At 33.3% G+C, this 24275-nt stretch overlaps 1 protein-coding gene across 3 annotated transcripts in view; it reads right to left on the reverse strand.

Moving 5' to 3' along the window:
• The window catches only part of BTBD7 (BTB domain containing 7), a 70889-nt gene that overhangs the window by 36517 nt on the left and 10097 nt on the right, over positions 1-24275 (reverse strand). For all 3 annotated transcript variants that reach the window (XM_051977370.1, XM_051977371.1, XM_051977372.1), the window contains exons 2-3: positions 17101-17288; positions 15338-16417 (exon numbers count right to left, since the gene is read on the reverse strand). In XM_051977370.1, coding sequence (XP_051833330.1) covers positions 15338-16417; positions 17101-17182 — 1162 coding nt within the window. In that variant the 5' untranslated portion in view covers positions 17183-17288. The remainder of the gene's footprint in view (positions 1-15337; positions 16418-17100; positions 17289-24275) is intronic.

Genomic DNA, 24275 nt, shown 5'->3' on the forward strand with positions numbered 1-24275 from the left:
CTATTAATTCCCTTTTCAATTTTTTCTTCCATAAATCTAATTTCCCTTTCTAATATTATAATTTTAATTATGTATTTATTACACTATAGATTATATAAAAATACATATTTTTTATTAAAATATTTTAAAACCTCTTTTTGAATTCTTGTTTCATTATCTTCCAGATATTCAAGTTTGTGCCCAACTTGTATTTTTCTCCAAGTACTGTTTATTGATACTTGAAGTCATTTTCTTTTCTTCTTCTTTTTTTTGTTAAGGTAATTGGGGTTAAGTAGTCACTTAACTTTTCCCCAGGGTCATTTAGGAAGTATTAAGTGTCTGACGTTAAATCTGAACTCAGGTCCTCCTGACTTTAGGGCTGGTGCTCTATCTACTGTGACACCCAGCTGTCCTGAAGTCATTTTTCTTCTTTGCAGTTGTATCGTTTTTCAATTAGTTTTTTGTTTTAGTTTTTCCTGATTACATATGTATGTTCATTTTGAAAAAAAAATATATATATGTTTATGAATGTTGGGAGGAAAAAAATCAGAACATGAGAGAGAAAAATAAAAGTGCACCATAGCATGTGTTGATTTACATTCAATCTCCATAGCTCTCTCCAGATGCAGATGATGTTTTCTATATAAAGTTTAGTGGGATTGCCTTGGATCACTGAATCATTGGGAAGAAACAAGTTTGTCACTGTTGATCATTGCACAATGTTGCTGTTACTGTGCACATTGTATTCTTGGTTCTGCTTGTTGCATTCAGCATCAGTTCATGTAAATCTTTCAGACCTTTCTAAAATTGGCTTGCTCATAACACTAATATTCCATTACTTTCATATGAATCAACTTATTCAGCCAGTGTGAAGGAGTTTTTAATTTTAAAAGCAGAGTGTGAAGACGATGCTTCCCCCATCACTTCACCATCCAACTATTTCCCCCCACTCTTCTCTTTTCTAGTTCTACCTTCGCTGATTCTGTTTGTGCAAAAATTTTTTTCTTAAATAACTGAAAGATCTGCATTTTTTCTTTTATGATCAATTTTTTTGATTGAGAACTCTAGTGATAAAGTTCTAATTTGTGGCAATGTTTTAACTAAATGTGGATCATTAAAATTATTTTAAGATAAATGCCACATTAATATTTCTATTTGTTCCACTTTATCTAATTATATGCACATATAAGCAGTTACTATCCAATGGGAAAGGCTTTGAGTATGAGTCTCACAATGAATAATTTTTCTGTTGTCTTAAGACTGGCCTAGCTAAAGTCCAAAAAGTTTTATCACTAAAAAACTGAATATCAAGTGACTAAAAATTAACTGGAATTATAACTAATGAAGACTATATTTCCTAAGTCATGAAGAAGAGGATGGTGATCAACAGGCTTCCCCACTGATAAAATCATGACTCCCTGAAGTACATAAAAATACTGATAATCTCCAAACAAAAAGTTTTCTTAATCATTAATTATGAATAGATGAAGATAGAGGAGTAAGATGTAACCTAGAATTCATCCATTCCTTACTACCTCAAAAACAAAAAACCAGAAAAAACAAAATAACGATAGCAATAAGAGAAATAAATGAAGTTACAAGATAATTCTTATGGAAAAAAAAGATCGTCTCACTATTTCTATACTCTCACTCTTGGGGACAGCTCTGAATTCCTCCTGGTGGTGGTAGCATTAAGGTTAATCTCTTGGTGAAGGTCAGGATCCCCTATTCTCCAGGTTTGCAAATCAAATTAGCCCCAGATTTAAGTGGGAAGTGGGGCCCAAAAAAGTCTGTTGTTGTTATCAATATAGTACTTTGAGGGAGAAAGGTGAACAGACTCAAATGCAAAGATTTCTTGGAGTTTCAATTCATCAGTACGTCAAGGAATCCTACAACTTACTCTTCATGGTGTTGGACCTGTAATTCTGATAAACTCCACTATTTGTATCCCCAAGTGTCTAGCAAGTAAGAGGAACTTAATAAATACTTGTTGACTAAGTGATTTTCTCTGTAGCAATATATAACTTAAAAGGTTACCATTAGCACCTCAAAATCCATCATTTGAGAAAACATCAAAAGCATCAAAAAAAGTTGAGCATCAAAAGTTGATAGAGTAACTAAAAAACAAAAGGAAAATAAATTCTATGACAAAGGAGGGAAAAATGCCTAAAATAGGTAGGTTAGTCATATGTTGAGAATATAAATATGTAATACACAGCTCTCATATTCAACTGTTATCCATATAATGTTAATAGAATTAAAGAAATGACACTATCAAGAAAAAGAGAAAAAGAGTTGAGGGTATACCTGCACTACATGCAAGATTTCAAAAGTAACTAATACAAAAGACTTTTCATAAGTAGATACTTAAGACCTAGACCTATTTTCTGCAATTTGAAAAACATTTTTTCTTGTAGGAACACAAACAAATCCACGATGATCACTCTCTCCACTATTATGTTATAGTTTTATAAATGCAAGTTATAGGATCAGGACAAAAAAATGAAATTTAAGATACAAACAATGGCAAAGAAGAGATAATACAGTGGAAAGAGTGGGAAACAATACAGTGACTTGGAATTGGAGGACCTGGGCTTTGTATACTACTTCTGATACTATCAGTGTGACCTTAGGCAAGTTACTTTTTCTAATTGGGATTCAGTTTTCTCATAATATAAGAGGATTTGATGGCCTCTGAGATCCTTGATTTTATAATTTTACAAAATGATAGAGTAAGAAAACTCCAGAGAACTATTAAAATATTTCTTGTCTTTAGAGAACATAATAAGATTTGGAGTAGGCAATTCTGGTTTGAGGATCATGTTTCTTAATTTTATTATTTCCCAATTTCTGTGATCCTTCTTTGGTCTCTTTGTAAAATCCACTAGATTTCTAATTACAGAAACAAATATATTGAATTTTGAGTTCTGCTTTAAGTTCTTATAGATTCTATTTATAATCCTCCTTTACTTTTTGCCTCATCATTTTTAACTTAAGATTTCTACAATAACCTCATAACTGCCTCCGATCAATTCTCTGATTTCCAAATTGATAACATATACACATGACCAGTCATTTTCCTTCAAAACAAACTCCCTTTTGCCTTTAAAACAAAATTCAAAATCCTGCACTTGTTATTTTACAATTCTCTGCAATTCAGCTCTGACATTACCATCTAGACTGATTTTATAGAGGAACGCATCATACATTCCATACTCTAGATATCAAGCACATCATGCTTGCTGGCTCCCACTCTGCCTTTGCACATTTCATAACTGGTATGTCTTCCCTCTTTATCTCTGTATCTTTTAATACCTAATTCCCTTTAAATTTCAGCTCAAGTAGTACCTTTTATATGAAACCTTTTTTGATATTCCCAGGTGTTTACGTTCTCTTTTGCTACTCAGGAATTACTTTGTGTACACATACACACATAACACACCCATACCATATTCCTCTATAGATTTATATTCTTGAAAGCAGGGCCTATTTGGAATTGAGCTAAATGTGACAATTCTGGGAAATTTTCTTTTACTGTTTCTTGAAATATGGTATCTATATTATCTTATCCTCTCTTCCTATCTCCCAAATTTTCTGGAATTTCAATAAACTTGGGATTATTATATTGTGATCTATCTTTTCAGATTTGCTGCGCGCATACGTATGTATTTTTACTGAGCTTATAATTTAAAGAAAACTGTGAACTCGACAAACAAGCAAATGTTAACATTTCCATGTACAAAGTAGAACAGAAAAATGATTGTGTATTAAATCATGATCGCTACCTCTATTCATGTACAGCTTTACAAAAAAGGAGAATATAATAAATTTAACATAGTAGTATTAATGCTGCTCTCCTTGATTGTGTTCCCTTCTACATTACCACCTTTTCTCTCCAGCATAGTTTACAAATGTTTGATTAATTAATATCTTTCCTTTTTTTGGACAATGTCATCATCATTACTTTTCCCCAAGTTAGGCATAATTCCTCCCTTCTTCTCTTTTCTAGCCATCTCTCTTAACAAATGAATGATTCATGATCAATTTTCTAGGATTATGATTGGTCAGCGTATTGTTCAGTGTTCTTAATTTTCAATTCATGTCCTCTGATGTGCGCTTGTGATTTCACTGGAAGAAACTCTTATTGAAGAACTCCCTGACCAATGTAGATCAGGTTTTGCTTCTAGTGTTACTTGGGAACCAAGACATTAAATAATTTGCTAAGAGTTATAAAGTCAGAGGTTTTCCTGAATTTGAGACCAGCTCTCCAACCACTAAGCCAAACTGCCTTGTCTTTATGTTTTCCAAGAGATATGCAGAAGAATGACGAGTCTATATTTCAGTTGTGCATTATATATGTACTTTATTAGGGGATGGGTGTGATATATATATATATATCAAACTAAATCTCTTCCTATTCTAAGGAGGGGTAATATGTAAGAGAACAAGAAGTCACTAAATACAGGATGGGAGTAGAGGGGTGGTGTTTCACAGAAAGGGAATAAAAGTTCTAAAAAAAAGGAAAGCTGGGGGCCTTAAAGGCAAACTCCATGATTCTGTCAAAATTCAGGTCTGTCTACTTTCAACTATGGTGAAACAAAGAGGAAGACAATTCTGTCATTCATGAATATTTACTTTCATTATCTGAGGATAATAGTTTCTGATCTTGATGTAACAACATGCCCCTCAATAAAATAACATGAAATAATATAAATAATTGCTATGTTGTATTAATTATTATTAAATCAAAGGATTATAGATTCAGAGGTGGAAGGGATGGAGGTTATCTTCTCCAATGTAATCATTTTACAACTGAAAAGATTTGAAATCCAGAGATTTTAAGTGACTTTGCTCAAGATTACCTGGAAAGTAACTGTACAGCCAGGATCTGAACAGTGGTTCTCTGATCCCATATACTCTTTCCTATGTACAATACTGCCCTCCTAAGATAAAGAAGGAATCCTTCAGGAGGTCACTCTGCTACCTAAAAACAGGAAATGAGGTAGAGGCATGGGCCTGGCTTTCTGGTACTTTGTCTAGCCCTGTGGTGGGAAGGAGGTTGTCTCTGATGCCTATTAGCTTCCTTAGAGAATGTGCACTGAGAATAGCATGTTACTCTGGCCCTTCATTTTGTAGAGAGAAACTGGTTATGGCAAATAGGTAGGACTGCTATAAGTGACCCCGTCCTATAGCTGGAAGGCCTCAATCCTTTCCTCTTGCAGTTAAGGCCTCTAAAGAGAAAGGCAAGAGAAATGACAGCTTAAATCATGAGAATAGGCTCACGAAGGAAAGAAGAAAAGTGTAAGAGTACCCTAGACTAAGATCTACTATGTAAAGAGTCATGGAAGAAGGTATGTATGTGTGCATAATATTTGTAATCTATACATGGAATACCCACACAGAAGAAATCAGATGTAATGGAATTAAGTAGGGAAAGGAAAGAGGCATCATAGTAGAATGGAAAACTAGACGTGGGATTTCAGAAATTTCACTTAAGTTCCAGGTCTCCTATCCACTGCTTTTTTCTCGTATATTAAGATTACAATAATAATATCTGCACTTACTTGTATAGTATTGATATGTCATCACTAAGAAAATGAATATAAATAATTCTGTTGCTATAAAGGACCATACAAATGTGCTTCAAGTGAAAAACTGCAAAGAAGTTGCATAAAGGACATCGTCAGAGAAATGTATGACAGAAAAAAAAAGTTGGACCCACCAAATTGCAGAAGTGATATATATTCCCACTTTCCTGAATTGTGGTTCAAAACCCCAAATCAGGTCTCATAACTGAATATGGGGGTTGCAAAATTATGATTATCAGTAAATGTTTGATTTGAATATCTATTTTATGTATCCAGGGTCATGTAAAAATTTCTAAGGCAAAAAGGGGTCGCAGATGAAAAAAATTCAAGAAGTCCTGAAGATGGCTTTGCTGAATTCAAATTAAAATATTAAAAAAAATCTTACACATGTATATGTATGTATATATATATAGTCTCCCCTGATAAGATGCAAGCTCTGTTTTATAATTTTTTGGTGTCTGTATATGTAGTCAGTACATAGCACATTGCCTGACATATACTAGATTTATGTTTGCTGATTTTAGTTGTCCAATTCACCTGAAATACACAGATACCATGAAATTAACTACCTCTGATATTATCTGTGTGACTATAGGCAAATGCCTTAATTTCCCTGGGCTGCCTCTTCTGAAAAAATGAGATGATTGTACTAAGTTTTCTCTGAGATTCTTTCCGGCTCTAGATCTACAATTTTTATTACAAAAAAATAATTAGAAGGCAATCTAGAGAAGGGGTAGGAATTAGAAGCTGAGAGGCTAAGAAAAGGCTGCAATTAGATAGTTACAAACTAAGTTCAAGATTCTAGGAGGAAGAGGTGAGAGTAACATGCAGCCCAGCCATGAGGGGCAGCCCATACAAAGGCAGGGAGATAGGAAATGAAATACATATACAAAGAACAGCATGCGTCTCAGTTTGGCTACAATGTAAAGTGTGTGAAAGGAATTATAATAAGGTTGAAAAGATAAAGTGTAAACTGATGGAGAAAGGCTTTAAATGTTAAAAGTATTTGTATTTAATGCTGGAGGTAAAAGGGAGATTGTGAACCAGAGCATGGGCTATCTGAATGGAAAGAAGGTAATGGATGTAAGCAAGGGATTTTGTGGAGGGAGATTTGGCAACTAATTTAAAATAGCCAAAATGGTGAGGAGTCAAGGTTACGGACGCTAGTACTAGAAAGATGCCCTCATCGGAAAGTGGGAAATAATCAACAGAGAGAAGGCACTAGAATTATGAAGAATCAGAAAAGGCTTCAAGTCAGAAGAAGCCACGAGCCGAAGTTGAGCTAGAGCCAGGAGAGAATTACTTGAGAAGGCAAGAGAGACAGATTCATCTTTGTGCTGGCTGGAGGTTGAAGAAAGCAGAGGCAGAGGCTGAAGAACAAACCTCTGGATCTGGAGACATTCGGAGGGAGCTCTTGGAACCAAGTAGAGAGATAGGCCTCTAAGAATCTAGCTATCCGGGCCCAAGGAAAGAGACAAGACTTGGAAGGAGAAATAAACCTTTGTATTTTTTACCAGCTATCTGCACTTGGGGTAATTATTGATCTGAACTGATACTAAGGCTGCCTCCAGAAAATCTCCTCGAGAAACCTGCTATCACCCAGAAAAAAACCTTCATTTATATTATTTTAAAGAAGAGGGAAAAAAAACACTACAGATTTTAGCTGAGACTTAAAGGAAGCCAGAGACAGAGAGATAAGGAGAGAGGAGATTATCGGCTTGGGGGACAGCCAGAGAAAATAATTGGTGTTGAGAGATGAGAGGCCAGACTTCAGTCTAGAAGTGAGGGAATGGCTAAGATTTAAGAAGACTAAAAAGGTGGGAATAAAATGTTATGAAAAACTTTTAATGCTAAGCAAGGGTTTTACATTTGATTGTGGAGGTGATAGGAAGTTGGAGTTATCGAGTAGGAGGATGATAAGATAAAATCGCCTGGGTGGCTGAATGGAAAATGGACTGGAAAGAGTAAAGATTTTTGTGGCTGGCAGACTAATCAGCAGTTTGTTGTAAGGTTTGAGACGATGGTCTATCCTGGTGTGAAAGCAGTATTAGGAGAGAGAAGGGAGCATTACCAAGAGATGCTATAAAGGTTAAATAAATAGGTCTTGGAAATCTATTGAATATGGGGAGGAGGAGATGGGAGTACATTAGTAAGAGACAGTGCAATATCCAGGATGACAATGAGATTTTGAGTCTGAGTCCTGAAGAAGAATGGTAGTACCTTTATATAGTAATAAGAAAATGGAAAGGGGGGTGGGGGTGGGTGTTATAGGTCAAGAAAATGAGTTCAGTTTTGGACTTTTTTTTTTTGCTTAATTGGGTTAAGTGACTTACCCAGGGTCACACAGCTAGAAAATGTTAAGTATCTGAGACCAGATTTGAACTCAGCTCCTCCTGACTCCAGGGCTGGTGTTCTATCCACTGCACTACCTAGCTGCCTCCCGGACATTTTGAATTTAAAATGTCTACAAGGTATCCAGTTCTATATGTCTAGTCAAAAAGAGGAAAGCTTAAAGAATGATGGATTTGGGGAATGAAGATCAATTCCATTTTGGACTTGCTGCATTTGAGATGTCTACAGGACATGCATTTTTCTGTGTCTGATCATTTGTCTCTACAACTGATGTGGGAGCTCAGTAGAAAGACCAAGGTCATTTATGTGTGGGAGCACATAATCAATCTCTGAAAGAGATTTTTAAATTCAAGCAACTATAAGTCAAACTATAAATAGCCTTGGGTATGATTGATTTAATAGTAATGTGAGAATTAATCTCAGATTTTTACTTGCAAAGAAGTATCTAGCAAGTGATTACAAGCTATGAGAATTTTGTTAGAATAAAATTGCTTACTAATATCAGAGCATCTTAATTATTTCTCAGTTTAGTATAAACTTTAAAGTGTTATGTAAACATCATCTATTATTGATTACACTTTTCAATCCTCTGTCAAAATGTTACTGACATATGGCTTTACAGCAGGATGCAAAATTATGGTCCAGTTTTATTAACTCATTTTAATTCATTATTTGTTGCTCAGATCTGATGATTTTAATGGTCTACTTTTGTATCACTGAATTTTAAAAAATGATTGTTATACTACTCACAACAAAATTCCTAGAACTTATTTTTAAATATTGTTGCAATTTTAGAATAGTCTAAACAATATTGGTTTGATTGCACTGTTAATTGAGTTAGTTTTAATTAAAATTCTCTTAGTGTTGAGTTTAAATAGTAAGGGGAAAAGCTGCACTGTTATTTTTAAAATGCCCTTATGGAAAATAATAGCTGTTGTTAATAACATGATTATAATATATATTTAAAAGAAAAGACTAAGGCAGAATATAATGTGTGTATGAGTGTATCTATATAAAAATAATTAGACTTAGGAGAACTACTGAAGATACCAAAACAGAGTGTGTAGAAGAGAGTCCCAGATAGAAGTCTAGGGTTCTACTCACAGATAAAGTATGAGATAGAAAAGAGAAATCAGTATTACAAAAAACTCAAGATAAGAAAGAGATTCAGGAGAATAGGATAGTCAGTAATAAACAGGAAAATTAAGGGATAACTCTGAAGAGTACAATTTTGTACCAACAGTTTCCTATATTCTATCATATCTTTGTATTCCCACTACTTCCTTTTCTCTGTCTACTGTAGTCTTTCTCTTAAAAGGTTCAGTTCTGGGGCAGCTAACTGATACAGTGGAGAAAAGAGAAATCAATATTACAAAAAACTCAAGATAAGAAAGAGATTCAGGAGAAAAGGATAGTCAGTAATAAACAGGAAAATTAAGGGATAACTCTGAAGAGTACAATTTTGTACCAACAGTTTCCCATATTCTATCACATCTTTGTATTCCCACACTACTTCCTTTTCTCTGTCTACTGTAGTCTTTCTCTTAAAAGGTCCAGCTCTGGGGCAGCTAACTGATGCAGTGGATAGAGCATCAGTCCTGAAGTCAGGAGGATCTGAGTTCAAATCTAGTCTCAGAAACTTAACACTTCCTAGCTATGTGACCCTGAACAAGTCACTTAATCCCAATTGCCTCCCGAGGAGAAGTGGGGATGAGAGGGAGAAGGGTAATGAAGAGAAAGTCCAGTACGAAATCTCTGTCTTACAAGAACTCTGCTCTCCCTAACTAAAAGTGATCTCTGTCCCTATTATCACATGACTATGGATTATAAGTACAAGTCATAGAATCACAGAATTTCAGGTTTGGAAGCAACCTCAGAGATCACCTTATTCAATTGGGATCCAAAAGTTTTGACTCTGCTATATATCTAGGCATAGTATTTAGCCAGTTTTATATATCTCTTATGGAAATTAGGATGTTTGAAGGAGAAGCCAATTTTATTTTTCATTTTTGAATCTTAGTTTTTCACTAGAGTTTAAATATTTCCTATGCTAATCTTATATGACTTTCTACTACATCTCCCTTGCAAATAAATGTGTATTACTGTAGGCAAGAATAATAAGCAATTTCAGCTAAGTAGATCTTAGTTGTAGTCAATTATGTCACTGCAAATATGTAGACAAAACCCCCTCACTATCCTAGATTTGTAACCCAACTCTCTAAGAACAAAAAGTCCTGCCTTTAAAACAGAATCTGCCCTTGTTTCCTTACCCAAAATGAATGCTAGCATTCAAAAGAAATCTGGATTGCTTCTGCTTTTAATAGTGATTAGAAATGAAAGGACATAGATAGAATTAGATAATTTCCAAATCAGATGACGAAACTAAAATAAACTAAAGTAGCTAAAGATAAGCATTATGCATAACCTTGTTGCAAGGATGCTAAAAAATAATTTCCTATAATGTCTTTTGTTATATTTTTTGTCTCTTATTATAGAGTGATCACGCTGCTTTGTAACCATGACATGGGATAGCTATACTATGGATTTTCTAAAGATAATGCTTAAATTTAGATTTATGTTCAAAGGGGTATAAAACCTTTGACTAAGTTGTTTTTTTCCAAAGAGATTTTTTTTTTAAAGGACCTATATGTGCAAAAATATTTACAGCACGTATTTTAATGGTGGCAAAAAGTTGGAAATTAGGGGATATCCATCAATTGAGAAATGGCTGAACAAGTTGTATATAATTGTGATGGAATACTATTGTTATATAAGAAATGATGAGCAGAATGCTCTTAGAAAAATCTGTAGACTTATATGAACTGATGCAAAGTAAAATAAGCAGAATCAAGAGAACAACATACACAGTAACAGTAATTTTGTATGATGATTAATGGGGAATGATTTAACTATTCTTAGCAATGCAATGATCTAAGAGAAGTGAAAGACTGATGATGAAAAATGCTATATACATCTCTATAGAAAGAAGTGACAGAATCTAAATGTGATTGAAGCATACCCTCTCTCTTGACTTTTTACTTTTCTTGTAAAGTCTGTGCTTTCTTTCATAAGATATCTAACATGGAAATGTTTTTGCATGACCGTATATGTATAACCATATCAAATTGCTTACACGTTCTTAATGAAGGGAGAAGGTGAGAGGAAGAGAAGGAGAAAATTTGGAATTCAAAATTAAAAAAAAAATGTTAAATAAGTTTTTTTTACATGTATTTGGGCGAAAATAAATCTGGCCTCAGACACAACACTTCTTAGCTGTGTGACCCTAGACAAGTCACTTAACTCCAACTGTTTCAGCAAAAATAAACAAATAAATAACTCCAACTGTTTCAGCAAAAATAAACAAATAAATAAAATAATAAATAAATATAATGTTGAGTTGGATAGCTTTCTTTCTTTCATATAAATCATTTTGGATGTATCCTCTCATTTAAAGTTCTATTCTGATGTCTCAATGTGGGATGGATATGATCCTGGGCTTTCAAAAGTTGACAGTTTGGTCATGCTTGAATTTGACTAAAGCATGGCTATTGTCTGTCATTTAATTGAGAAGCAGGGTGGCTAGTATCAGAAAATCTAATTCTGTAAGTTAACCATTTGGCAATGAAATTTTTTTTGGCCATAGGAACTTCTAAAGATCTCCTAAGGTAAAGGGGAGGGGGGGAAGGGGGGGGGAACTGGGATCTGTATTGGCAGTAGGAATGCTCCCAACGACAATGATAAAGTCATGAAACTTTCAAAATTGCCTAAAAATAAATAAATTAAATTCATGTCTATTTAGAAAAATATTGTTTACATTCTCATAGGCACAACAAACCAATGATTTGCAGAATCAGCAAAACACTGTATTTAAGTTAATCAGAAGAAAGTGTGGAATCTTCTGTTTGACTTAAACATGATGAATTGCTGATTCTGCAAATCATTGGTCTGCTGTGCCTGAGAATGTAAGCTTCTAGGCTCTAGAGTAGTTATTCTTTAAGCTATTTTATAGTTTCTATACTCTGTATTGCTTTAATGGCTTACTGCTTTGAGTATACCTTAATAAAAGGGATTTATAGTTAAGAGGGAAAATAGATTTAATATAATGGCAAAATTCTCCTATTTTATAATAACATGGCTAATGGCTAACATTTATATAGTGATTTAGGAACTCTGAGGGAAGGTTTAATACTATCTTCATTTTACAGATGAGAATATCAAGGCAAAGAGAGGATAAATGACCTGTATGCGTAGGACCCCAGAGCTATTTAGTTACTTGAAGGCAGTTTTAAACTCAAGTCTTCTTGACTCCCAAAGTTGATAGTTCTATTCATGTAGTCCATGTATGTAATTTAAAAATAAACATGCTTATATCAGGGAGAATGCTCAAAAATATTCAGGGAGCATGAGTTTGGAACCCTGAGAATTTAACTGACTTGCTCAGTGTCATAGTCAGTATATGTCAGAAAGTAGGGCTTGGATTAAAGTCTTTCTAGTTCTAAGGCCACCTGTCTATACTCTGCTACTTCTCATTTTAGAGAAAAATAAATGAAAAAAGATAAAGGAAATAATTTTACCTGACACCAAAGCTTATATTAAATAAAGTATAAAAATGAATGACATTTATGATAAATACATATATAAATAGATAAAAATAATATAAAATGCTATACATCAGAATACACACATACACACACACACACACACACACACACAGAGACAGTTGAAATTCTGGTGCTTCCTCTGTAGAGCTGGATATTTTAGTACTTTTGTGATGTCTCTCTCACTCCCCAACCACCGCAGCTTAGTTAAGGTGATATCTAATAATTAGTTTTGTGATTTTGGGTTATTTATTATATCTATTTTCTTAAAATGGATCATATTGGCATGTTTAGAGAAAGGATATCAGAAAGAAACAATTCAGTCTCTCAAAATATTAAAATGTAATACACAGGAGGAAAAAAGCTTTTGACTGAATAACTACCATTTTTCATTCAGCAAATCTTGTAATAATGAAAAAATAATTTCAGTACAATTCATCATTAAATTTTTTTTACTTTTATGATACTATCAGATGAATATCTTTAAAACTGTTGCATGTAAAATGTAAAGTATGTAAAATCTTATATAAAGATGGAACTTAAAAAAGTCTTGTAAAATCAAGCTTTTCAATCTAGTACACATCTTTTAAATGTACTTGTTATTTAATCCATTTTAAGAAAATCTGAAAACATACTGGTGAGTTTTCACAAACAGTTTAAGTAAATGTCTTATGATCTGTTATTTTCCTCAAAGGGGAAAAAAAAAATCAAGAGTAAGTTTTTTGCATGTTGTAAAAAATCATCACAGCTACTGGGGAGTAAAAGGGGAAGGCGATCGTGGTGAAGGGTAAAAAAAACAAAACCAAATAACAACTACCTATTCCTCTTAAAAAACAAACAAAAAAATCAAACAAAACCAAAACAAAAAAACTCCACCTCAAATCAAAACAGCAGCAGTCCATGGGAATTATACTACATACACAAGAAAGAAAATTGGAAGTTATGTATACACAACAGAAACACCCAAAATTATTGAAACAGCAGTCAAGAGTTTAAGACTATCCATTAGTGTTATATCTTATTTTTTTATATGCTAAGACAATATCCCAGTTGAGACAAAAAAATAAATAAATATAGGAATTAGAGTCAAGGGATCCTTGGTCAAAGCATTTACCAAGTGTTGTAGGTAAGTTGCAATTTTATTTTAAATATTATTGTAATTTGAAGCTTTTTCTCATTTTTAAAAACAGCAAATTTAAATGTAAAAATAATTTGGTTTTACTCTTTTATTTATCTGAAAGACTTTAGAAAGTTAATATTTTGTCTTTCTGATAATGATATAAACCAAGTTCTTACTGTGCCAGTAATTGTCAATTTTATTTTGTGGTGGAATCTATTGAAATAGCTTTTTGCTGAAGAATTAAAAATATTTTTCTATATTCCTCTGAAATAGAAACATTTCAGTACTGATAAAGCTTTAATTTCAGGAAACTTCAAGTTATCATGTTACATTATAGAAATTAAAAAAATATTGTTTTAAGGCTGATAATAATAATGAAAATTAAAATATTTATATTTTAAGCCTACCCATGAACAAACTTGCTTACCTACTTTTATTCTTTCAAATTTTTAAGTCCTTTTAGGGAGGATAACTTTTCTCCTAATGTTACTGATATTACCTAATCTGACTTTGGAGAACAATATAAGTCAACATATTTACAAGAGGAATCCCACTTCCAAAAATGCCTGATAAGAAGTCATTGTTGGTCGGCTTGAAGACTCATTACTTATAGAAAATCTCATATGTAATAGCTAGCTTCTTAACAATTTGTAGTTAGAAATTTTTCCTCTTATAGAGACAAAATTAGCCTTTCAACAACTTCTAACTATTGCTCCTACTTCCTGTTTAGGGCATTTATTCACCTCAATTTTGTTCGTGCATAATAACTTGTCAGTTTAATACAATTATTCCTATTTAAGAACTCAAAATAGCCTAATTTTAATAATGTCCTTTCCTTACCAGTCTTACTACAAAATTTATCTATATATCTCTTAAATTTATGATGGCAAATCTGATCTTATTTAATCTCTGCTTCTTTAGTGCTCTCCCACAGATGTCAACTAGAGTGGTTTTCAACTTTTCCAAACACCACATGGTCAAGGACATATATCTATTCTTTAGTGAAATTCAAGACACTCTAGTTCTATGGAATGAGATCAAGTTTTTATTTTCCTTCATCTATTCATGTATAGAACTAAAAAATTTAACATCATATCATAAGTTTTCATTCAAAATCCTTTTGGTATAGATAAAAGATGGCAGATACTTCTAGTATGGTCCTTTCTCCATAGCATGTGTTCAAATAAATACTTATTAATCAACAAGATAATTTTCATGTTACAAAAAGATAAAAAAATTAAGTTTAAACTTTAGGTTAGATTTATATCCAAAAGATTCTAATTATTATAAATTAAACTGTAATACTGAGCTGAATCATGACATTTCCTTAAAAAGATACATTAAGTAATGACTTAGCTTAAAATATAAACAGGTAAGGGCCACAGACATCTTCAAGAAGTACTATAACAAGCTTTTGGATCTCTGGATATGCTCTATTTCAGCTTTCTTTTGAAGCCAAATATTCCCCACTGCTTAGTAACTGGCACTTTAGAAAGCACATCAAGTGCCCCATTCAGCCTTCATACTACTGCAAATGACAGTCAGTTATAGATGACCAGGCAAATATGCCCCAAACAATTTCCTGAAATCATAACTATAGAGTTCAATATCTAAATTAAAAAGAAAAACACATGGAACTACTGAGTCTGCCACAAATCCTTATTTCAAGGAATATTTATGGAAAATTAAATATTTCATACCTTGTGCAAGCATGTTAAATTCCAAGAACAGTGCTATGTGATAAAGTTCCATTGCTTCTTCAGCCCTAGTCAAATTTGGCTTTCCTGCTACCAGAGCCTGAACTTCACTCAGACTCCCCACAGAAGGGCTGCAGTGCAAAACTGAGAGGTCAACTACATCAGTATACATACAGTTTAAAATAACTTTAGCATATTTTTTTGGTATGATGGACTCATCTAGTATAATTCTAGTGGGAGTCCGCAACGTTCGGTCTGTAATTTCTTCACCAGTCCGTATCCTCCTTTGTAATAAATTTCGAAAAAATGGGGACCGTGCTGAAATAACAGCCTTGTGAGCTCTAAGTTCTTCATCTAAACAGTTCTGATTTCCAACAAAAGCTTCAACTAGTTCAGAGTCTGACGAAAAACTGAGGACAACATCATAGTAACACATGTAGTCAAACAGTCCACGCATATCTACATCAAGGGAATTCGGTGTTCCAAATTCTTCGGTGAGTTGCACTAGTATATCAACATTCTGAAATCTTGAGTCCTCTACTCCAAATTCTCCTGTGTAAAGGTAGTGTAACAAGGCAGAGAACATGGGCATATCTATACCTGCTGTATTGATGTCCATTATTATCTCTGCTCCATACTCTGGGGAGGAAGAAAGCAGGGTCTTAAAGAATGGACACCTTGCTGCTAAAATGGCCCGGTGCACAGGAAAGCAAGTTTCTTGAAATATTAAGTCTACATCTGTACAATACTTGTACTCATAAAGATCAGCCATATCTTTTTGCAGTGTTCGAGCCTCTGGACGGGCCAAGCTGGCCTGCAGAGAAAGCTCCTTTAAGGCTGACGTTCCCTCGTATTCCTCTACTAATGCATTGACATCTCTTACATCCCAACCTGACAGGAGTTCTCGCATCTGCTTAGCATGGTCAGCAGAGCGACTGGATTTCCGACGTTTAATAAATTTCTTCTTGAGAGTGGCAAGGCCAGAAGTTTTCTTTTTCTTGTCTTGTGGCTTCTCATGGCCATGGTCAAGACTATATAATTTTGATTCACATCCATAGCCTTGATGAGAATAGGATGATGTTCCTAAAGCAGAAAATGAATAATTAATGAAAACTGTCTTCCTCTTTCTTTTTCAATAGTCTTTTCGATTATCTTTCATAATAGAATTCAAATCCCTTAAAAGCAATTTTTTTTTTTAATTTAAAAAGGAAACCAGTTTTGGATTTAGTAGTAGCACAGTGGTATTTTTTTTGGGGGGAGAATGTATAATTCACTTTCTACCTCTTTTGTAAGGCAGTAGTGCTAATTTTTATTCAATAAATCATCAACATATTTTCTAATCTCTGGGCAGATACTATTGGTTTGAATTTCAAGAATCCTGATTATATTTGAAATTTAAAATTTAAATAGTTCTACATATGTGCAATTAGTAAAGGGTTCATTTGTAGGATCATGTACATGTAGATAACATAACCAAGTTTATTTATGCCATTTTAACCGTCAACAGAGATTTTCACAGTATAAATATGGCAATGACGACTTACAATTACAGTGAAAATAGCCAAAATGAATGGCCAGCTATGCTGTAGCAGTCTAGCTAGTGTAAAAATTATACAGACAAAAAAAAAAAAAAAAACATTCTTGAAAAAACAAAACAATCAAGAAGATTTTTTTAAAATATTAAAACCTCATCTATTCAGTCTTTGCTAAGAATAGTTCTATTAAATTCACTAAAGAACACTGTTAGAAAAAATTGATGAAGTTACCTATAAATGTTTGTTGGGCCTGTGAATTTCCCCCTACCCTTGGGGAACACGAATGGGGATAGTTAGATGCATTAGCACCCATTTTCTTCAGTCACTCAGGCATTTCACCTGCTGGCTCTTCAGAGGACAATCCCACAATCCATTTTGAGCCTTCAACCCTGGATCCAAAAGTCTCTTTTCATCCATTTCTTAAAATCAAACAAAAATCATTATATTCATTTTTACAAAAGTATATTTAAAATTGCACTTGAGAGAAAATACAAACATTTGCTGGAAAAAATGCATAAAGTTGCAAGTACTTGCACTTGGGAACAAATTATGTGTATACAATTTATAGTATAGTTAGAGTATTACAATATGGAAAAGGTCTAGAAGCTAAAAACAAATATATAATTAAATCAAAGTGATAAATTGTTGCTAACTGCATTTTTTAAAGTTATAAAACAAATCAGTGTTAAGTTAGCAAAAGAATAATGAGTTAAACTTTTGTAGGTACATTTGAAATCTCAGGAAGAATTTTACTTGATCTAAAAAAAAAAAAAAAACAAACCTCCAAAAATTTTATGGATGTATAGAAAAATGTTCCCTAAAGTCCTATGGCCCCCCCCAACTGAAAACATTACAATTCCAAGCAATAAGGAAACTGCTTAAGAATTCCTAGCTATAAATAAAATTAAGTATTAATAAGAGATTTTCACACACACACATCTATGTTTAAAATAATCTTTCATTTATGTCTTTTAGGCTTTTTATTAGAAGAGCAGGAAAGGAAAAAATATTCAAGAGGGAACTCTGAACTTCTGAGCTATTTGTGTTACAGATATTCTATAAGAAATCCTATACTTTTAAAATCTATGATTTTATTGATGTAGATGCTTCTTCCACAGAGGAAGATTACAAAGACTCTATGTTTGGGCAGTCAGATAATCTTTGAAGTTAACTATATCCAGAAATTTGAGCCTCTCTAATTTAGCTAGGATGCTCTTCATAGAATCAATAAGTCTTGTCTCCAAAGCCTTTCCAGGGTTGGATAGCTTTCAAGAACCTGGGATCCATTCCACATGACATCTAAATAGGATTTTAGAGGCTATCAACAGCATATATTTATAATAAACTATTTATAATGCTTAATAATTATATAATTATTCCCACTTAATATATAGAAACATATAAATATACATAACATTATATATATATTTTAATTAGGAATACTTCTTAGATATTTATATTCTTCTAAGTAAATTAAGGTGATTTGCCTTAAAAGGATGCTATTCTTGGGAAATAGTCTTGATAGGACTATTTCCCTCAGTACCCATGCTGCTATTTCTAGAATTATTTTCAATTTTTCTTTTGCTATTCATATCTAATTAGTTGCAAATAATGATGATGATCATTCTCTTTCCCTTCTTAATTCCATCACTTAGAATCCTTGGCTCCTCTCAAAGTTCAGTCCAAATACCAGCTCTCATGGGAGAATTCCTGCAGTTGTTAATGCTGTTTCAAATTTATTTAATGTATAATATACATTATAATGTATGTAATGTAATTCAAATTATTTAATGTATATATTTTTTACTTACTCATTTTTGCATATGCTATTTCCTCACATAATAAATTATAAGTATTTTGAGGGCTAGGACTATTGTTTTTGTAACCTCACTGACACAGTCCCTGGCACATAATAGGTAATTAATAAATGCCCATGGAGTTGGAAGTAAATTAACAATCACAAAAGCTGATTACATATACATATATTTATAGATTTGTGTGTATAGCCATAAAGTTTGCAAAGAACTGTACATACATATCTCATTGAACCTTACGAATAGCCTATTAGATAATAGCAGCTATCATTCCCATTTTAAAGATAAGGAAATTAATATTCAAAAAAATTAAATGAGTAGTCCATGCTTACATAGCTAGTAAATGTCAGTCAGAATTTAAATAAACTTTTCTCACTTCTAACTAAGGGCTATGTTGCATACTTATATCCATCTATATATATATTGATGATTTAAGATGATTTTAGAGAATATTAAGGCTAATTTTCTCCCTAAAACACAAGGAAGCTGGCTCTAAGACTTGATGGGTCTAAAGGGCTCAAAATGAAGCTAAGCAGAAGCTGATAAAGATTCCTGTTGCTTAAGGATATAAAAGACCAACCCAAGTACAGAGTGCTCTTCAGATCTGGCAGCTATTTCAGAATTGTTATTTGCCATATTCTGCCCTGCTAATCAGATCCATTTCTATTTGGAGATTAAGGAGGATATACCTAACCAAGGATACTATTAAGTATTCTTTCATGCTATGGCTAAGTAAGCTTCCTTTTTGAACTACTAAACATTCTATATCTTTTTTTTTTTTTTAAATTAATTTTGAAACTGAACTTTCAGAATATTTTGTTTCAGGCTTGGTCTTCTTTCTACCCATGTCATATGAAGATGACTGCTATATCCAATGGCCTTTTCTTAATTCATGACTCTTCTAAAACCTTTGATACTGTTGACTGCCTTCTTTTCCTAAATAGTCTCTCTCCCTTCTGGTTTTCCTCTGCCTCATTCCTGTTTCTTTCTCTGGACTTCAAAATTATACCTTTATTGCTGCCCTCACCTTGGAATGTTCTCTTTGCAAAACTTGCTTACTTTCTCCTACTAGTAGCCTGAAACCTCCATTTTGTGAAGGGGTTCAACCTAGATTGCTTTCATTCCACTGCTAGCCCTATTCTGGACTTTTTCTGGACCTTGAAATCATGTTCCTGCCCGTGCCTTCATTCCCTTCTCTCTTTTCAAGTTTCTTTTGCATACTGTCTTCTCTTTGAGGGCAGTACTTTCTTTTTGCCTATACATAGTAATATAATATCCTTTCTTCATGAGACACTAATTCTAATTCTCTTTCCAATTTTCCTTTGCTATATCTTTACCGAAGTTATACCCAGTATCATGGCTATCTTCTAAGAATCAGTCTTGGACCTTTTAATTTTATCATTCTACATTACCTTGCTAAGTGATCTTATCTTTTCTCAGAGATTCAATGAACATTTCTATGCAAATGACTTAGCCAGGAAGATATTTCAAACTTAATATGAACAAAACTAGATTCATATTCATTCTTACACCCTTTTCACAACTGTTTAAATATTGCAACTTTCAAAGTCACTCAGGTTTGCAAAATCGGCTTCTCACCTTATATAGTTAGTCTGTTGTCACATTTTTTCACTTCTACCTTCACAAGATTCCTAGTATATGCTTTCTTATCCCATTCATAATAGCCTCTACTGGGGTAAAATCAAAATGTCAAAATAATCTTCCCATTTCACTTTTCCTTTTCTAGGAGAAAGGACAAACAACAATATGTCACCCTACTACTCAATAAATTTCAATAGCTATCTATTACTTCCAAGATCAAATATAAAGTCTGCTATTGGGCATTTAAAGCTTTTTATAAGCTGGTTCTTCCTACCTTTTCCATCTTCTTATCCTTTATTTCTCTTCATTCAATCTATAATAAAATTTCAGTTTCAAAATTTTGTCAAGTCTATCTCTAATAATCTTTTGTATTCATTTCTTTCCACTTACATGGCATCACATTTTATTTCAAGTTCTCTCATTTCTTGCCTAGACTATTTCAATAGCCACCTAACTGATCTCCCTGTCTTTCCTTATTCATTTTTCAAACAGCTGCCAAATTGATATTCCCAAAGCGAGATCTTTGTCATTTCTTGCTCAAAAAGCTTTAGTAGTTTCTCTACTGATTCAAAGATAAAATGAAAACTCCTCTGGCAATTCAAGTTATTTACAATCTTAACTCCAATTCATCTTCAGGATGATTACACATTACTTCCTTCCATGTAATCTACGATGATCTATCCAAGTTGGTCTATTTGCTATTCCCAGCATGATGATATTCATTCTCCTAATAATGTGCCTTTGCACAGGCTATCCTCCATGCTTGGAATACTCTTTTCACATCTGCCTTTTGAAGGAAGAAGGAAGAAAACAAGCATGTGTTAAGTGCTAAGTATATGAAAGGTACTGAGCTGAGTGCTTTAATATTGCTTGATTTGATCTTCTTAGCTTTGGAGGCAGGTGTTATTATTATCCCTAATTTTATGGTTAATTAAAATGAAGCAGGCAGAAGTTAAATGACTTACCTCATGTTATACAGTAAGTATCTGAGATTGGATTTGAATTCAGGTCTTCCTAAATGCTGAGTCAGTCAGCCCTCTATCCATTTTATCTAGAAATCTCTAACTCCCTGGAGATTCCTGATCCTTCCAATTGTTTACATTTTCTGACCTGCATAACTCCCCTGACTTCCACTCACAATTACTTTCTGTATATATTTTATATCTGTTTACATATATTTGATTTAAACCACATTAGGGCGAGGATCTTTCCTTTTTATCTTTTTATTCCTAGTGTCTAGCTGAGTGTAAGTGCTCTATTGAATACACGCTGAACCAAAATGAATACACATAGCATGCAAAACTGAGGCAAAATATTGAGAGAGCTCTCTATAGAATGGAGGCAAGTTGGATTAGACATAAAACAGGCCTTTCTCCCTCCGAGAATTCTCAATTCCTACTAAAACAAAACAAAAAAAAATTTCACTAAAGCTTTGCATATTTCACACCACACTATCTCTACATATGTTGAATTCATTCAAAACTTTTTTTTAACTTACACCACATACACAAAATTTCACATTATATCTTTGTTGAAGGAAATCTTGTAATATACATAAAAAGGATTCCTTGCCCCTTTCCCCCCAATAATTCCAAACATAAAAGAATGTCTTACTTTCTGGCTGTATTTGAAATTTGAAAAAGAAAAATGAAAGGTTTGTGAGAAACAGAATTCTGTCAATGTTTGTAGACGTTGTAGACATGAGAAATGCATCACAATTACTTTTTAGGAATACAAGTAACCTAGTAACCCAAAAATGGCAGTATGACGAATAGAATTTCACTTATTTAGCAAAATGTTACTGAGTTCCTACTATTTGAAAACTACTTGCTATGAGGTAATGAGAAAGATTTAAAATCATTAAGATAAATAATTAGTGTCCACAAGTTTGCTATGCAGGAAAGATACTTTATGGAACAAATGCAAATATAATAAAAAATAAAGTGTGACAAAGTACTAAATCATAAGAAGGTAAGGTCAAGTTATATTAAAGGGAGAATTTGAGCTTCATGAGACAATAAGAATTTGAACCAGATTTAAAGGATGAGTCCTAATTTTAACAGATAGCAAGCATTTAACAAATGCTTTACCATCCAGTGATAAAGGAAATAGAGCTGAAAGAATAGAGAGAATGATCTAAGCTAGGCAAACAAGTTTAGGTTATCTCCTTAAACAAGCTGAGTGCATTTTGGTTGAGACAAAATAGTTATTTCAGGGACTTTTTTTTCTTTTTTACTTTTGTTTTGGGAGACTAAGAGAAGAGTGTGAGAATACACTCTTTTGTAGTAAAAAGCGAAAGAGTTTGTAAGCGACAAAGAGAAAGCAAAGATGTAAAAATGAATAGGCACACAAAGAATACAGAGGAGTTTTGAGATGTGAAGGGAGTGTGTACCAAATTCGAGGATCAAAATTTAGAGCTAGAGATCATCTAGTCCAACACCTTCACTTTAGGGATCAAGAAACCCAAGGTCTAATTCTGTTAAGTAACTTGCCTAAGGCCATGTAGGGAATGAATAGCAGAACTAGAATTTAAACCCAGATTTTCTGGGTCCAAAGACAGCAATCTATCTACTATATAGCCTTTCTAAATGTCAATTTCCTAAGAAGATTATCAACTGAGGTTGGGAACTGATAGGTTAAGATTTAGGAGTGAATGGGTTATGAAACTTCTATTGTGGCTTATGCAACAGAGAATATGGAACTTCTCAGATAACTGAGGATAAATAGAAGTATGTCATAGTTCTTTAAGAATGTCTAGAATGTTAAATCCTTGACTATGTTGATACTGGTAACAAATATTAAGCTCTACAATAAAAATTTACAGCTATATTGGGGGAAAAAAAGAGTATCAAAAGAGATTATTAGAATGGAAGGGACAATGATGATAAAAGGGAAGACAGAACTATTAACTCAAAAAAAAAAAAAAGCGCACCTTTTGATTGTTTTCTTGTCAAAGAAAATAATTTTTGAACTGGAAAGGGCATAAGGGAAAGAAAAAGGGCTAAGAGAGAGTGAAAATGGAAGACAAGTATGGTTCAGTCACCTTTATCGTGTCCAAATCTTTGTGGATTTTCTTGGCAAAAATACTGGGGTGGTTTGCCATTTGCTTCTCCAGTAGATCCTGTCAGGTAATTCTGCCAGATAGTAAGAGGTAAAGTGACTTGCTCAGGGTCAATAGCTAGGGAATGTCTGAGACTGGATTTGAATTTAGGTTATCCTGACACCAAGTCCAGTGCTCTGCCTACTGAATTACCAGATGCCTCAGGAAGACAGTGCCACTTAACTGCTACTGATGATTTCAAATCACTACAACCAAGATAGTGAAATATATGGTGAGTATGATTTGCACTATTAACAATTTCTGAAAGACTATGAAGAATGAGAATGATTAGAGAGAAAAATTTTCCTGTCTTTTTGAAAAGAGTAGTAGTCTACAAATATAGGCTGGGGAACTCAACTCTGGTTTTGGGCAAAACTGTAGAACACAATATTAATTAAGTGAACAAATAGAAAAGAAAGTGATGTACCAATACTGGGCACAAACTCTAAGGGAGATGAACATAGAATCTAAGGTCAAATAATTACCAAAATATTCATAGCAGCACTCTCTGTAGCAGCAAATAACTGGAAACAAAATGTACACTCACCTATCAGGGTATGGGTTAAAACGTTATGTTTTATATTACTATTAAGTAGTATAAAAGAGAACTATGAGAAATTCAGAGAAATGTATGAAGATTAAAATGAAGAAAAATCAAGACAAATTAGACAGACCCAGGAGAACAAACTATATAACAGGAATGTAAATGAAGAGATCATGAAGAGAAAGTATAACTCTGAGTAATAAAATATCAGTAATTATCATGGGGAACAACTAATTTTAATTGGAAGAATACTTTCTTAGTCACAAGAGATTTGGGATTCTATTAGGACAGAATATTTTACGTAGAATATAGTCAAGATGGAGATATAACAATGGATGTTTCTGTT

The sequence above is a fragment of the Antechinus flavipes genome, chromosome 2 (assembly GCF_016432865.1).
Source record: "Antechinus flavipes isolate AdamAnt ecotype Samford, QLD, Australia chromosome 2, AdamAnt_v2, whole genome shotgun sequence".
Taxonomy (NCBI): domain Eukaryota; kingdom Metazoa; phylum Chordata; class Mammalia; order Dasyuromorphia; family Dasyuridae; genus Antechinus; species Antechinus flavipes.